At 30.9% G+C, this 17557-nt stretch overlaps 3 protein-coding genes across 3 annotated transcripts; 1 reads left to right on the top strand and 2 right to left on the bottom strand.

Annotated features, from left to right (window-relative positions):
- Positions 1 to 562: 562 nt before the first annotated feature.
- LOC110666278 (probable membrane-associated kinase regulator 3) lies at positions 563 to 1463 on the bottom strand. Its single transcript, XM_021826708.2, has one exon. It carries the CDS (start codon positions 1426 to 1428, stop codon positions 691 to 693), a length of 738 nt encoding a protein of 245 aa, XP_021682400.2. The 5' UTR covers positions 1429 to 1463; the 3' UTR covers positions 563 to 690.
- A 2891-nt stretch (positions 1464 to 4354) lies between these two features.
- On the top strand, positions 4355 to 9115 carry LOC110666277 (probable protein phosphatase 2C 39). Its single transcript, XM_021826707.2, has 5 exons — positions 4355 to 4525; positions 6443 to 6688; positions 7666 to 7942; positions 8499 to 8653; positions 8783 to 9115. The coding sequence occupies exons 1-5, from the start codon at positions 4493 to 4495 to the stop codon at positions 8918 to 8920; spliced, it is 849 nt and encodes a 282-aa protein (XP_021682399.2). The 5' UTR covers positions 4355 to 4492; the 3' UTR covers positions 8921 to 9115.
- Positions 9116 to 10319: 1204 nt separating this feature from the next.
- On the bottom strand, positions 10320 to 12569 carry LOC110666298 (squamosa promoter-binding protein 1). The gene is made up of 2 exons (XM_021826741.2): positions 12087 to 12569; positions 10320 to 10877 (listed from the first exon to the last, which is right to left on the bottom strand). Exons 1-2 carry the CDS (start codon positions 12425 to 12427, stop codon positions 10634 to 10636), a joined length of 585 nt encoding a protein of 194 aa, XP_021682433.2. The 5' UTR covers positions 12428 to 12569; the 3' UTR covers positions 10320 to 10633.
- Between the last annotated feature and the right edge of the window lie 4988 nt (positions 12570 to 17557).

Genomic DNA, 17557 nt, shown 5'->3' with positions numbered 1-17557 from the left:
TTCTTTTTACAATATATATATAATCATTCTTTAAAAAAAATATATATATATATATATATATATATATTTTTAGTTATAATTTCAACCTAGCTCGCTAGATTACGAGAGTTTAGAAGCTGAAAGCATCACTAGCATACACTTTGATTCAAGTATTATGGGGCACATGGGATCTCACGTGAATTAGTAAGGACTCTCTTATAAGGCTAAATACTTCTAAGTGATCGATGATCGATAATGAAGTAGTATCGTGAATGAATAGTAAAAAGAATCTCGGAAAGTGAAATAAAACACCGTAGTTCTTTTTTTTTTAATTGATTTATGTGTATTTATAAGTATTATAGGATGAGATAAAAAAATAATTAAAAATTTTTTATTTTTTCAAGTTGATCCTTTTTTTGTTTTGAAAAAAAAATCTCGTTATTATTATACTCTTTCTTTTAGACAATTTTTTACAAAGGATTTCAATGTCACAATTAAAAATCAACATTTTTTTAAGAAAAAAATAGATTAAATTCACAAATTAATAATAATTAAAATAAAATTACTCAAAATTCCAACCGAATCATGTGCCGATTCATCAATACTCTCCAAGAAAATAAAGGAAAAGAGAGAGAGTGAGAGAGAGAGAGAGAGAGAGAAAAGCCCCATTAATATACTATAATACAAAAGTGAATAATATAGCCATAACTATTATAACTTAACACTTCCCTGGAAGATATCATCTTCTGTTGAAGGTTCCATGGCATGGCATTCTCTACATGCAACCAAAAATGACCTGAAAAATCTCTGGCAAATGCCCGATGACTTGTCTTTTTTCCCTTGTTGATGATTACCTTCTTTCTTGTTTCTCATCAACCCTTGTTTCGCCGCAACTTCACTACCTTTTTTTCTCTTGGAATCCTCAGGTTTCAGGGCTGGAATAGGCGTGACATGTTGCCACCGTTGAGAAGAGCCATACAGCTGCGCCATTACAAGTTTACTAGCCATAGGAGTTCTGCTTGCAAGTTTTGTACTGTGATATAGTAATTTCCTTTCAGAATTGTCACTACTCCAACTTGGTCTTGAGCTGCTGCAGCTAACACTGCTTCTACTGCTATTAACACTATTGCTCCTCGATGACATGAGGGAATCTTTGCTAGACACGCTGCTGGTTCTGCTCGATGCTCGAGAGATAGATTCGATGAGAACCATGGGGGTTGTTGGTGTTTGTTGTTGCTGTTGAAGTACAACTGGGAAAGAATGAGGCAAGAGACGGCCATTGTAGAAAAGATGATCAGCCGGTGAGGTCTTGTAGGAATCAACAGTCGAAGGAAAATCTGGTGTGAAACACCCGAATTCGAATTCAGAATCTTGGTCTTGACTTGGAGTGCTAGGGAAGGAGAAAGTGTCTCTAGAGCTAGTCTTTTGGTGGTGGTGGTGGTGCTCCATGGGAGGTTTTTGTACGAGTTTTGGTGGAAGGTTGTTTTAAGGTTTGTATTTATATCAAAGGTATAATGTAAACGATGAAGACCAATATAAAAGAGAATTTACATTATATTAATTCTAATGAAAAATAAAATAATAAAAATTTTTATATGCTTTTTGGTGGGTGCAAATCATGAGGTCAATACTTGCCAACTCAACCTTGAATATACTTACCTTAAATATACTTAATTAATATAAATGGTTGGTGGTGTTGTATAATAATTTTTTTTAGTGTGGGATGTTCCTAAGACTTGGTGAGCTAAATGATAGTGCATATGCAAATACCTTATAATTTGGAAAAAAATATTTATTTTATGGGAAAATTCTTATTTAGACCTAATTTATCATTATCAAAATATAATAATGTAAGATTCATATTTAATAAATAAATTTTATTTTATATCTTATATCTTGGGTTGATAAACCAAATTTGGAAGAAAAAAAATCTTGTATATTGACATGAACACTTAATTATAAAACTAATTAAAAGATCTAAATATTTACTAAATAGTAATTAGTTAATATCAATATCGTTTAATTCAATATATGCTTTTTGGGTAAATTTCAATAACTATCCCTAAACTTATATGGTTATAACATTACAGTCTTTAAATTTTAAAACGTAATAAAAAACCCTCTAAACTTTTAAATTTTACACAGTAAAATCTCTCTAATTTTCAATTACTGATTTTTTAGTTAAAAACTGATGAACAGCTCCTGCATGGCTCTTAGTCAACATTTCTCTCTCCTCTCTTATTCAAATTATAAAATTATTCTCTCTGCACCTGAAAAATTATTCTGTTTACAACGAGAAAAAAGATTCAATTTACACATAACTTGAGAGAGAAAAGAAAAATATTGATTAAGTTCCACGCTAGAACTGTTCAGGTCAGCGTCTAACTGAAAAACTGACAATTAGAGGTTAGAGTGATTTTACTCTACAAAATTTGAAAGTTGAAGGAGTTTTATGTTATATTTTTAAATTAAAAGATTATAATATTATACTAGATAAGTTGCGGACGGTTATCAAATTTTATCCTATGCTTTCCTTTACTCGATGTCCACAGTCCACTTGCATTGGTTTTTCTTTTTCTTCAAGGACACAGCCTCCCAAATATACTCTTCCATATATAAAGCAAAAAAGACTAGATGGGGATTAAGATAGGAAGGTGGTCAAGCTACACGAGTACCAACAACAAATTGGGGTGTTTGGGCTTTAACTAGGGCATAAGCTATGATGGGATCAACTAAAGGATTTTCTTTTCTTTTATTTTCTTTATGCGGTGGGGCAGTGAGAGCTACAAGAGAGAAGAGAGCACACAAATAATAAGAGTTTTTAGTAGGAATTTGTTGATCAATGACACTTTTGATCCCTATCCTCAAAATGAGGACAAAGGAGCTCTTAGAAAAATCTTTTGTCTCCCATTTGGGTTTCTAGGGAAACCTTTAGGTCCCATCTCAGCTCATCATGCCTTAAGGACCACCTATCATCCAGATTTAGTCTTCATTTCCCTCCCCACCAAGCAAGTTCTTTGTTGGTTTCCTTTGTTGATACTCTAATTATGTCTTGTAGTAGGTCTACATTATATTATAGATTTTTGTTACAGATAATTTGTTTGTCCCATGGACAAATTTTTGACTTGAAATCCTATTATTATTATATTTTATATTATTATACTAATTATCAGTATGCCTTCTTTGGGTTATCAAAATTATAAAATACAACTATTATATTACAATAATTTTAAAAAAAAAAGTACACTTTAATATTTCGTATTTTACATATATTTTGCTTTGTTGTAATTAAGAACAAAAATTTTAGTGCCATTAATACTTTAAGGATAAGTAGTTAAATAGCATTAAGGTGATGTGATGCTGACACTGTATATTGATATGGAGCACATGTACAGCATGGCGCTGATATAGCATATTGATGTATAGCCCATGTGTAGTGTAGCATTGATATGGTGCGATGAGATGATGTAATGTATGACATGGTATTAACATGACATAATGACGTTAATTCCACATCAATAATTTTTGTGCTATTATTTATTTTGTAATCTAAGTTAAAAAAAAAATGAAAATACATATCTGAATTAAAAAAAAAATAAAGTTGAAGCCCAATGTAAGGTTGTATAGAATATTTTATACCTTGCTTTAGATAAAGAATGTTAGCAAAAAAAAGTAATTTTTTTTTAATGATTTTGTGACTATATAAAAATTAAGATTTTCCTATAATGTGCATCCGCAGGGCGACACTTTTTCAATGATGGGTATATAAATTTACCATACACATGCATTTATTTGAAACTTTACTGGACACATGGTAAACAAATTAAATTATATATAATTAAAAGAATACTTGATATACATGTCCCATATATTTTTTATGTACACTGGACATACATTTGACTCTACATAAGTTTATTTTTTTTAAATAATTAATATTTTTTACATATATAATAAAATAAAAAATATCGTTAAAAAAAATAACACTTAAAAACCCTGACAAAATTGTACTGAAGAATAAAGGTGGAGGAAAGGTATTGACAGTGGATTAATTAATTGATTTTGATTTGATTTGGTTTCGATATTGTTGGACTAATTGGACTTGTGAATCGAATCGAGTTGGAATTGAGGGGTGTTGAAGTGTGAACTTAGGATAAAATTCCCATATGGTGATAAAATATAATGGGCATGGGGTCAAACCAAAATGGCTTGTGCAATTCAAGTGGAGGCTATCCAATTTCAAGGGACTAGCATGAGGAGGCCCAGGCCCAATTGTGTTGATCCACACTCTCAGGCCCGGTGAAATTCAACGGTATGGGTAGGTCTTTCCTCCATGTCAATTAAGTCAACTGTTGGGAGATCCTCATTTCTTCCTTTTTCTCTCTCTCTCTCTCTCTCTCTTCTTCCCTTGTTTTTCTTTCTTTCTTTCTTTCTTGGCCACTGTGATCTTACCAGCATTTCCAGTTCATTACAAATCCCATATATATATTTTTAGCTAAGCTTTACCAAGAAAGCAATGGCTGGCAGAGAAATCTTAAACAAGATGAAGGTATGTTTGATCTCACTCACTCCCTATTTTACAATATGTTAGGAAGTACCTTATCAACCCTTGAACACTGTCTTGGTAAGAACGGATATGGCGAAACTGAGTTGCGAGATTTTCTTGAATCTTGATATTTCTTTCCTTAGGATCTGCTTGATTTATGGTACCTGTGTAGGGAATTTTGTTTGTTTGTTTGTTTGTTCTGTTTTAAATTTGTGAGGTGGAAAGTGTGTGCTTGAGATTGAATTAGGTGATCTTTAGATTTGTTCTATTTTTTATGATCACTGCCAGATGGGTTGCAGATAGTGTTACTATCATTAACCTATATTGCTCCATACCTCCATTATTATGTGATTCATTTTTGTGCTTTTGTGGAAACCTTACTGATGTACCAATTAAGTTATTTTTCCCACTCCATTAATCTCAAAATGTGAAGGATTTGATCAATCTGGAGCCTAGAGAAAATTTTTAAAATTTTTTAACCTTGAGAATTCGTTTCTGGGAAATACCATCTACTAGATGACTTTTGTTTCCTGAATCTGAACAACTTGAAACTACATTCAAGTACAAGAATAGACATCAATGACTCTTGTGAATACTTATCTTACATTGAGAAAATATAAAGATGAAAGGGTAAATATGAGTAATTGGGTTGCAGCATTAATTTGGCTACTCATTTGATGTGTAAATCAATTTAATCATTTATGTAAGCCTAAATTAAATGAATTAAATTATAATTTGATCAATACTCTCTCCGAATTCAACATGGTATTAGAGTAGGTTTGACTCGATTCAATTCAAGTGCTAATGTTTTTGATATTGCCGCTGCATCAAAGTTTAAAGGTTTTAAGGGAGAGAATTTCAAATTTCAAGTATCAACCAAAATGGTTGTCACTTGAGCGGAGTGTCAAGCATCCCACATTGATTAAAGTAATTCAAAGGGCTCATAAGGGTATAAGCTTACCTACCTAATTAATTAGTTCTAACCTTTTAGCCTAGGTTGGCCCTAACTCGAGTAAGTCCATCTCACTTGTCACGGACTCCTTCGGTCCATTCACTTGCCTCCGCCTGTTCAATTCGAATTTGTAGCATGGTATTAGAGTCCGATTTAGGTTGTGAGTTTCAGCCGCCCATACGGTTGTATAATTGGGCCCGTATTGGGTTATTACTAACTAATTGTCAAGTGACAATCATGTGGTTGCACTTGAGGGGGGAGTGTTGTGAATACTTGTCTCAATTTGCTGCAACATTAACTTAGCTAGCTATTTTGATATGTAAAGCAATTTAATTCTCGAATTAAAATCAATTAAATTGTAATTTGACTAACACTTTCTCCGAATTCAACAATGACTTGTATAGGTGTCTAGCAAAAATTGTTTGGCTCCATCTAGTTTGTACAGAGCTTTAGCTTTTATTTGAGCTTTGTCTTTCTTTTTTTGGGCGATCAATTTGATTTCTTGCTGATGGAATGGGATTTGTTTTATCATCACACAGACAAAAAAGAAGTTTCAATCTTGACTATAATTTATGTTTCATTTCACCATTCGCAGATGAGGTCATTTTAGTATTGTTATTAAATCTATGGGCTGTCCAAAGCTAGATAAAAATAATCAGGAGCGAAGAACATGCCATTTTTTATTTTTCCAATTGGCTCTCTTTATGTGTCCATGTTCTTTCCTATTTATTGCTGTACATTATATTGTTACTTTTAATCAATTCTTTTCCTCTTCTCCATTTTTTCTTGAACTTTCATTCTCCTATGAGTGCTAAACAAGGGTAGGAGTGGACATTTTTAGATTTCTGGAAGTGCTATATTTTAGCTGGCTTTGCTGGGTTTCAGCTGTGTTTTTTATTTTATTATGCTTAAATTTTCCACTGGAGTGTTTTTTCAGGTGAATTACCTTTTGAATATGCATATCGCAGGAAAAAGTGGGATTAGGTTCATCTGCAGACTCTGGAAAGGGCAAGAGTAAGATATCAAATAATGTAACCCATGGTTATCACTTGGTGAAGGGAAAGTCACATCAGGCCATGGAAGATTATATTGTTGCACAATTTAAGCAAGTTGATGACTATGAGCTTGGGTTGTTTGCAATATTTGATGGTCATCTGAGCCATGTTATTCCTGATTATTTGCGATTGAATTTGTTTGACAATATCTTAAAAGAGGTAAGTCATGCTGTTTGCATTTTGTACTGCTTTTGAACGTCTTGATTACTGTGAACGCTGTTTTATATCTTTGGATACAAATGGAGAGCCAAACAGCTCAAACCTAGGATCTCTAACCAAATCACCTCCCCCTTTCCCCCTCCACCAAAACTACCTGAACTAATTAGTTATGAACTTTGAACTCTGATCTTGGGTAATTGGGTTTCTCTCTCTCTCTCTCTCTCTCTCTCTCTCTCTCTCTCTGGGTTTTGAACTTTGCACTAGCATTTGTGCTGTATGGAGCATAGGATTGCCATTTAAATTAAAATTATACAAGTTCTTACTAAAAATGTAGATCACTTCATAATTTTGTGAAGTCTTTAACTTTTTTGCCCAGATTGAAGCTCTATTTGTTTTTGCAGAAACTCATGTCTTGTACATATTTTCTGAGAATCAATCAAATTTATTTCTGGCATTTCAAGTATGCTAGAAAAAGAAAAAAAATTGCTTACAACAAAGAAGACCATAACAATGTTTTGACCTAGAGGGTTCTGTATTTTCTTTGATTAAGAAATTCGTGAGAATGTCTGGACCTAGAGGGCTATATGTTTTTCAAATTGGTTTAATCTATTCTAATGAAGAGAAAATTATACAAAATAGAAGGTAAATTGTTATGGCAAGTGATAACAACTTGTGATCATTGAAGGTAGTTAGACTACTTGTGATCATTGACGGTAGTTAGACTAATGGGTACTTGCATGCTTATTGACTTTCTGTTTGCAAGTTCTACTAAGAAAACATATTTTCATCAGTCAATTTTCCTAGGTTCCTAAAACACTGGAAGACACAGAATATTTTATCAAAATATTTTCCATGAAAGTGTTGGAGCCTACAAATGATTACTAATTGTCATTTTTGTTCTTTCAGTATGCAGTTGGTATAGCTAAAATTGAGGAAATAAATATATTTTTTCTTTTGCAATTTTTTCCTGCGAGTAGCCAGACTTCTGGGCAGAGCCAGAAAATGCCATGAGGAAAGCATACCGAATAACCGATACTACTATTTTAGACAAAGCAGCTGATTTGGGTAAAGGGGGTTCAACTGCTGTCACAGCAATACTAATCAACTGTCAGATGTTGGTAGTAGCCAATGTTGGTGATTCTCGAGCTGTAATCTGCAAGAATGGCGTGGCCAAGCAACTGTCAGTTGATCATGAGCCAAGTGTAGAAAGGAAGGATATTGAGAAGAGAGGTGGTTTTGTATCGAACTTCCCAGGTAAGAACTTCACCAAGATAAAGGGAAACATTTCTGAGTGTTTGACTCCCAAATAAACATGATTATTATGCCATTGTAAATGAACCAAATCAGATTGTTAGCATCATTAGCACTTTCCAATGTGCCTCGTTGATCCTAGTAGTTGCTACACACAATGCACATTGGAATATAGAGAAATGCCTTGCACTTGATGATGATTGTCTTTAACAGTAGAACAGATACTATAGAATGATAAAATATGTGTTGAATTGTTATGCTTTTTGTTGTTCAATGGTTGCGACTAGCTGGGGTTAGTTATCTTTTTGGTATTCGATTTGAAAATGATCTATGCACTTATAGCAAACTGGTGAAGCCCTTTATTCTGAGTAATACTAACCAAACTTGCATGGTTGCACCCTTTTCTTTGGTGTTCTTTTATTTATTCACTATTTACTTATTTCTCTCATGGTTGTGACTTTGGATACTATAAATTGTCAACCATGTGATTGGTTGTTTCTTTTGTGGTTTCTCCTATTTTTTGTTGGCTAGTGGTAAGATATAAAATTTATGAATTCAGGGGATGTTCCACGTGTTGATGGGCAATTGGCAGTGGCAAGGGCATTTGGTGACAAGAGCTTGAAAGAACATCTCAGCTCAGAGCCGGACGTTGCGAAGGAAGTGATTGATGATGATACAGATTTTATTATCTTAGCTAGTGATGGGTTGTGGAAGGTTGGTCCTATAGGGAACTTTCACTAAAAATGTCTTGTGCTCTGACCTTTGTTGCAAAGATGCAACGTTCTTTTTTTCCGCTGGAAAAAGTATTAAATGAAATCTGTTTTTGGTGTATGATGATGCCAGGTGATGTCAAACCAGGAAGCAGCAGATGCTATTAAGAACATAAAGGATGCTCGTTCTGCAGCAAAACACCTTGCTGAAGAGGCACTTAATAGGAAGAGCAAAGATGACATTTCCTGCATAGTTGTAAAATTTCAGTGATCTCTGGATTCCTGTTGGATTTTTGTTTGAGCTGATGACAAACTCCCTGATACCTGTAATTATTCAAGGAAAGTTACATTTTCTGCCTGTTCTGTGGTAGCTCTGGTCTTCTATTGCAGGAAGAGCTTGCCTGATGTCCAAGATTTACGGTTATGGTAAAAGATTAATAGAAGTAGTTGAAAATTTTTATTTAAACTATTTTTCAATTTTATTTTAAATAATATAAAATGAACTCCTATAGAGTGTTTGAGTCGTGAACATGCAAACTGAATAATCATGAATATTTTAAAGTTGAAGCTGCTATAAAAGGAAACAGAAGTCCTGAGTTTTTCACGATTACTGCATTTGCATGTATATGATCAAATATGCGACGATTGCTGATGAATACTGACTACCATCTTTCACCGCTTTCTCTCATTCAAAGTTGAAATGGCCTCATTCCCGAGATGTAAGATGTCCCACCTGCATTCGAACGTGGAATGCTTAGTTTAACAATATTACTTCGCTTCCCCCGGCCCTCTGTGGTATTTGTGAGAACGACTCTCGTCTAATATTAAGACCTTCCTTGGTTTAAAATGCTCTATTTCTCATACTTTTCAAGAAGTACACTTCCATGAAACTTATTATTATTATTTTTTTAAAGTATGATGTAAATGTAAGTTATTAAATTCTATTTATGCAACTTACTTTCCTTCTTACTTCTCGATAAATTGGTTTGATAAATGTAAACTAGACAAAACTCCGTTATGCACTTTTCTACTTATTCTATTTACCCCAATTAAATAAGGTCTAATTCAAACTTCTAAGGATTTTTCCTTCTGTATGGACTCAGTCCATGGTGGAGAATTAGAGATTTAGAGGAGGGTCTTTGATCATCTATAAAATTTGTTTGCTGGACATTGAGAAATTCTTATTTAAACATGATCTATTAGGGATTTAAGATATATTATATATGACGAACCCATAAATTAAAAAGATGAGACGCACAAGTTTATTTTAAATTTATGATGGATAATATCTAAATTTTTTTTCCCATCGAAAATATATTTTATTTCTTAATTTTAAAATTTTAAATAATCAGCTTATCATTTAAATTTATTCCAAAAGGCAATAAGCCCTTCAAAAATAATCAGGAAAGAATAAAGATATTCGGAGTTCGAATTTCTCAACTCTTGCACTGTGATGTACACTCCATCACTAAATGATAGACATATTACAATGTCGAAATTTAATGATGATAAATGTCAACATTTCATACCAACTTGAGTCTGAGTGGTGTCCATCCTGGAAAGGATTCCTCATGATTGTAGCAATGAAAGGATGGAGAGCTTTACCAAATACATATACACCCCAATTGAAAGTTGAAACTATAATAGTAGCTAGGCATTCCAAAGCAACATTAATCAATAGTGTTCTTTATAGAATAACAAGTACAAGCTGGGGAAATGCCAATAAGCACATGGAGAGATATAAAGAGCAATAAACATCATATCAAAGACCATCTAAAGGTCTAGTTTGCATAATGTAATATTCAGGAAACAATCACCATGATATAACAACAACCGGAAGTGAAAGCATACTTGCTTCAACTTCTACATATGATTTATGATATATTGTCCTTGTAGATATAATATTTATAGCATATTGAAAGTGCCTGAAGCCAGCCATAACAAGATGACAGAAGAGAGGGAGCGTGGTGGGGTTTTTGTTCCTTCACCGGATTTGGGATCGTTTGTAAGTAGCAGAATTCCCTGGTATGGTTATCTGATATTTGCCTCTTTCATCAGCTTGCCTGAACTGGCTATCCTTTAGCTGAGCTTGACCACCAAACGACCCTTTGCGGCTCGACCCTTCCCCGTAGGATTCAGCTGAGCTTTTCCTGCGCCTCTCATTGTGTCCTGCTAAACGCCTGCGGCAACTCCTTTTTGCTTCATCAAACTCTGATAGCTCATGGAACCTAAACAGCTCATATAACAATTCAGTAAACATAATATAACATGAATTTACTTCTCTATTCAAAAGCACTTTTCAGCATGCATGTATTTAACAGATAGATAGTTGTTTTTTTGCAAAATTGTGAGGCTTCGATCTTGAACCCGACTAGAGTCACAAATTATAAAATGACAATATAATTACGTGTAATAGTAAATACCAAATAGGCCTTATATACCTTTACTAAAATTATTTATTAAAATTCTGTAAAAAAAAAAAAAACAATTTTACTAAGATTCTTCAATGTTTCCTATTGAACTATTATACTAAATATCTTAGATGTTGAGATTATAAGGACTCTGGATCATGATTTTGAAGTTGTGCTTAATTAATTGCTTACCTCATTAAATACCATTACTAAGACTAGGTTTATGCCTATTTTGCAGATTTCTTGAAAACAAGAAAGCCAGGAAAGTATATAAAGATAAGGTTCTCATCCTCCTATCTACTTAAGTAACTTTCTTACTTCTCAATTTCCCACAATTAATTTCAATGCTTTTAAATTAGGCGTCATGAGGGCCCACTAAGAGTAATCTTGATCTCCTGATGTCATCAGAAATATGAAAATTTCTTAGGTTAACGACATTCTCAAATGTCATCGAAAATATGAAATTATTAATTTAACAACATTCTTTAAGAAAACTAATGTGAAACTTTTAGATGAATATAGTATACTTTAAACAATGAACATGAAAACAAAAATTTATGAGACTAAAATGTAAATCTTCCATATTTTATGGTAAATCAGGTTTCATACATCCTAGAATGAGAATCCCTGTATATCCATAGCCAAAGGCAGCCAATTTTTAGTTTCTTATTTGCCTTGTGGTGAGGGTACTAATAGAAGTGAAAAAGATTTCAGTATTTTCCTGAACAACTTGTTATATAAGAAAAGAAAAGAGGGATTTTTACCCAAGAATTTTATTTCAATGGTACAGAAGTCGTCTCTATAACTGTAAGATGTCGAATACTAAAAGAAAAGAGGGATGTTTGGTTGTTCTTGGCCCCATTACTATTATTTTACAAGGACATGCATCCAAGTAAATTCCACTGATCCTACAACTTAATTACACAGATCCTAAAAGGTCCTTAGCAAGAGAAATCACGTAAAAGATCATGAAGCTGATTGTAATTATAAATGAAAATGTACTTAAAACTAATATCAAATATTTACCTGCTGCATTGTTGACAAAACCTCTGCCTAAGGCCAGCAACAATTACGGCTGGTGCCTTTGCATGAATCTCACAAACTTTATGTCGCCTATGGTACCTTTTAGCCTCAGTTAAATCAGCTCCACATTTCTCCACCTGGCAAGACGGCGGCGATGCCCCACCGCTACTCCCTCTCTTCCCATGCACCATACCAACTCCTTTCTTCTTGTCATCATCAACAAAACCACCACTTCCCTCTTCCTCTTCCATATCGTCCTCTAAATCTTCATCAACAATGCAATCTTCTCTGATGATCACTTTCTCTTTGGAACCGCGCTTCCCTTCAAGGGCTTTGGCATCCATTGTGAAAGAGCTGGCTAGGCAAGTGATGTGTGATACTTGAAGTACTTAATGAAGGTTGCAGAGAGAGAGAGAAAGAGAGAAGGGAGGGAGGGGGCAACAGTGGTGATAAAAGATGGATGGAGGACCACAAAGTTACACATATATATTCTTGTGTGTTTGTATTGTGTGTGTGTGTGTGTGTTTTGTGTCCGTGAAAATAGTGAATCATTGCAATTTTTGAAAGAAAGAAAGGGTTTATAGTTTGGCTTCTTTTCTACCTAATTCTTGTATTTGGTGGTTAGAGTGATAGTTTCTTCTGGTACTAAACCTTGTGCGGTTCTCACTCTCAATTATTGGTCCCATAGGTGGTCCTGCCTCTGAAAATTATGTTTAAGATTTGTTATTTATATATATCTACATATATATATATATATGGGTTTTTAGGTAATCATGCATTGTTATCAAGGCGAGCCTAAGCCCTAAAATGAGTATCAAGTTCTGGTAAATATACCTAAATGAATCAATTATTTCAAGACCCATATACTTTTTGATAGCTAATCCTTGTTGGATACCATTTCATTTTCACATTTTCTTTTGTATGTGCGGATATAGTCTAGTGATAATTGTACATATTGAATTTGAAAGACTGAATTCGACTCTCCCTGTACTGATATAATAAAAAAAAATTACAATTTCTATTTCTTTATTATGTAGAAAACCATAAAGCCCAAGTTGATTGAATATATATATATATATATATATATATATATATATATATATATATATATAAACCGTAAACACCTTTTAGTTTTTATGAAAATAAAAAATGAAAAACTTGCTCTAATATCAAGCAAAATTCTTATTTAAACTTAATTTATCGTTAACTTAAAACACAAACATAAGAACTTATATATTTAATAAGTAAATCTCATATCTTAGATTTATGATTGACCATTGTAATCAAGAAAAATCTGTGTCAACACATCCCTAATTTTTTTTTTCTGCCTAATTTGGTCTCAACTCATGAGTATAACAGCTTTATAGGTTAGATAATTTGTTGAAGCAAATAAAAAAGAGGCAAGAAAAACATGAAATTATAAGGTGATTTTTATTTCATTTGACAAATTGAGTAACAAAATGAATTGAGTGGTTATACATGTAGATTATGTTGCCAAATGTAGAACATGAGGCAACACATGGGTTTGAGTGACTTGACAATTAAAAAATATATATTATCCAAAACTTTGATATAAATCACATAGAAGGATGAATGATGCTCACAATTAAATAGAATTAACCTTATTTCCACCATAAATATGAGGTTTCGTGTATAATATTATGATGTGATCCAAGTAATACACATACTTTAGCCTTTGTTTAGTTCATTAGTTGTGCAATGGAAATAAAAAATAATTAAAGAGAGGGAAAAAAAAAAAAAACAAAAGAAAAGAAGTAAGTTTCATTGCTTTATCTGAGAAAATGGAAAAAAAAAAAGATAAGTTTATAAAATATATTTATATTTTTACTGCTATATCTTAATTTTGCAGCCTTAAGCAAGGGTATATTTATAATTTTAGCCTCTATAATTTTTTACATTTTTATTTTCTCATTTTCACTCTCAATTAGTGACAAATTTTTTAAGATTTAAGTTGCATTTGTTTTGTTGAAAATAATTTATATATGGGAAATATTTTTCATGAAATATATTTTTTTTGTTTGGTTACGATATTAAATTGATGGTGTATGTTTATTTCATGTATGTGCAAATATTTTCACATTTTAATAAGGTTATTAAAATTTAACAAATAGAAAATGACTTTCTCTTTTGAAAAAAAAAAATCATTATTTTTAAAAATAATTTAATTTTTTTTATTAGAAAAATATTTTTTATTGATCTAATTTTTTAGTACCCTAAATACTAAAAAAATAAAAAAATACTTTAAAAAAAATATTTTTCATAAAACAACCAAAGTGTTATAAAAAAAAATTAAGAAATTTATTTTTCATTTTCTTCAAAAAAAAAATAATTTTTTTTTCTCCTCTATTTTTTTCTCTAACTGCTATGCTTATATTAGAAAATAGATAAATAATTTTTCTTCTCTTTTCTTTTTTATTCATTTTATTCAGAACAAGGAAAGCATTAGAGAATGCTCAACATTTTAATGGAACTAGTTCCAAATTGAGATTACAATTGCTTAGCATTAGTTGATATATATGAAGGTAGAAATTTGATTTTTTAAGGAAATTTTTATTTTGTGAAAGAGCAAGGAGTGAAAGCAATATTGTGAAGTGACGATAGTGGTGGCAGAGGTATGAGAAGGACACATCAAATTTTTAATTGCACCCTTTAATGAGCTGTACGGCACCAACGCTTTGCACAAAATTCTGCTTCTTTGAGTTGGACAAGCAGCGTGCTGTAGCAGAGTACCCTATGCTTCTTTTCTCTTCAAATTGGCTAATACCATCCATCATCTCTACTCTTTTGCTCCCATGCCAAGCTTTATTCCCTCTCTCTCTACTTTGTCTTCTTGTGTCGTTACTAGTGCAAGGATCATCAAACATCAATTCAATTATTTGCACTATTCTACTGTAAACAATGCTATATAGTTTGTGGAGGCATGTCAAATGAAGTACTTGGTGTTTGTTTAAGGTACAACACCATTACACTATGCATGGATGTGATGGGGAGTGAAGGGGAAGGGAATTTTATGGGAGGAGAAGGGAGGTATGCAAATAAAGGACACTAAAAAAAAATAGTAATTAATTGAATTAATTATTAATTTATTAAAATCAATTATTAATTAATTTATTAATTGATTTAGCAATCGATTCAGTTAGTTATAAATGAGTCTGATTATAAATAGTAATAGATAATTAAATCGATTGTAAATACAAACTGATAATCAAATCAATTATTAAATTAATTAAACTTAAAAAATAAAATTTTTAGTAAAAAATTATTGATTGCTAGTAACAATCGATTTAACAATCGAAATCGATTGTAAAAAATTTGGTATCTTTATTTTTATAATTTTGCAACTATTTTATAAATCAATTGGTATTTATAACTAATTTAGCAACTAAAAAATAGTTGCTAATTTTAAGAAAATTATAAAAAAAAATTAAATTTTCAAATAAATAAATTTTTAAAAATTACTAAAATAATAAATTATTAATGAAAATTAGTACTAAAATTAATATAAAAATATTATAAAAAATTGAAAAAATATTAATAAAAAATTAAATATAAAAACATATTTATAAGACAAATTACTAAAAAAATTACCACATATATATATAATAACAAAAAAAATTACTAAAAATTAATACTACAAATAATTTACTAACAAAAAATATATTTTTACAAAAATTTTTATTTTATGCAAAAAAAAACAAATTAAATAAAAAGGATGAGAAAGAAACAGATGATGAAGAAAATAGAAGAGAAAGAAAAATATGATAAAAAAATAAAATAGATGAGAAAGAAAAAGATAAAGATAGATGAGAAAAAAATGATGAAAAAAATAGATGAGAAAGAAAAAATAATAAAAAAATATGGTACAAAAGAAAAGATAATAAATAAAAAAGATTAGAATGAAAAAGAAGAAAAAAAGTGTAAAAATGGAAGAAAGAGAGAAAAAATGAGTAGTGGGAAAGAAAATGAGTAGTGATTTATGTAAGTAAATTAGCAACCAATTTTAGCAATCGATTATTGATTGCTAATTTCTTTTAAAAATTGAGTGGAAATTTTTTGGGAGAAAATTTTGTAATCGATGTACAATTAGTTGCTAATAACAATTGATTTCAATCAGTTGTAAAAATCAGTTGCTACTAACAATTGATTTCTAAATAGGTTGCAAATCAAAACAAAAAAAAAAAATAAAAAATATGCTGGAATTTTTAGAGGAAAAAATTGGTTACAAAATTGATTGTTAATAACAACTGATTTTAATCGGTTTCAAAAATCTATTGCTATTAGCAGCTGATTCAAAAATTGGTTGTAAATAGAAAAAAACAAAAAAAATGGACAAAAATTTTTAGAAAAAAAAATCGATTGTGAAATTAGTTACAAAAATTAGTTACTATTAGCAACTGATTCACAAATTGGTTGCAAATCAAATAAAGAAAATAAAAAAAATTGGGAAAGCATTTTTAGTTGCAAAAATCAATTGCAAACAAAAAAAATTGGGCAGGAATTTTTTGAGAAAAAAATTTTAATAACCTATTTACAATTGGTTGCAAAAATCGGTTGCTATTATCAACCGATAAGGAATTAGTTACAAATAACAATCGATTTTAGCAATCGATTACAAATCGGTTGCTAATTTTTTACAACTGATTATAAATTAATCGTTAACTCTGGAGCCAATTAAAATAATTATTTGATTTAGCAATTGATTCCCTAAATCGGTTGTTGTTAGCAACTAATTTTAAAATCAATTACTATTAACAACAATTTTAACAATTAATTTCTTAATTAATTGTTAACAGTAACCGATTCTAAAACCGATTACTAATTATATATTTAAGGTTTTTCTAATATCAATTAACAACTGATTTAACAATCAATTATAAATTAATTTTTATTAGTAACTGATTTTAGTAACCAATTATAAATTGATTGTTAATAACAATCGATTTAGTAATAAATTCTTGAATTGGTTGTTAAATTTTTTTAAAATTAATTATTTTACTAAAAAAAATTAAAATCACAAATCGGTTATAAAATTGATTGCTAATAGCAATCGATTTCAATCGGTTGTAAAATTAAATTTTTTTTTTTTTTTAGTGGGAGAGAAGTGTTTTTGTTTTATATGAATGTAAGGGATGTAAAAGGAGAATTACAATTGTAAATAAAGGGAAGAAATGATAAATTTAGACTATTTTTATATTAATGATGATAATGAGGTTTCTCAATGGGAATTGAATTTTTTTTATACCTTTATTTGAGGGGTAATCAATAAATGGAGGGGAATAATTATCATTTCACTTAGAGAAATTCTTATGTAGGTCATCCTCTATAAGTCAACAAAATCCAAAACAGAATTACTCAAATGGTGAGGGCATTTTTTAATTATAAAAGTCATTAATGAATTTTAATTTAATAATACTGAAATTATTTTTAAAATTATGAAATCTTTAATTAGGGTG

Source organism: Hevea brasiliensis, chromosome 4 (genome assembly GCF_030052815.1).
Source record: "Hevea brasiliensis isolate MT/VB/25A 57/8 chromosome 4, ASM3005281v1, whole genome shotgun sequence".
Taxonomy (NCBI): Eukaryota; Viridiplantae; Streptophyta; class Magnoliopsida; order Malpighiales; family Euphorbiaceae; genus Hevea; species Hevea brasiliensis.
The sequence above is the reverse complement of the archived record's forward strand: the minus strand, read 5'-3'. Positions and strand labels throughout refer to the sequence as shown.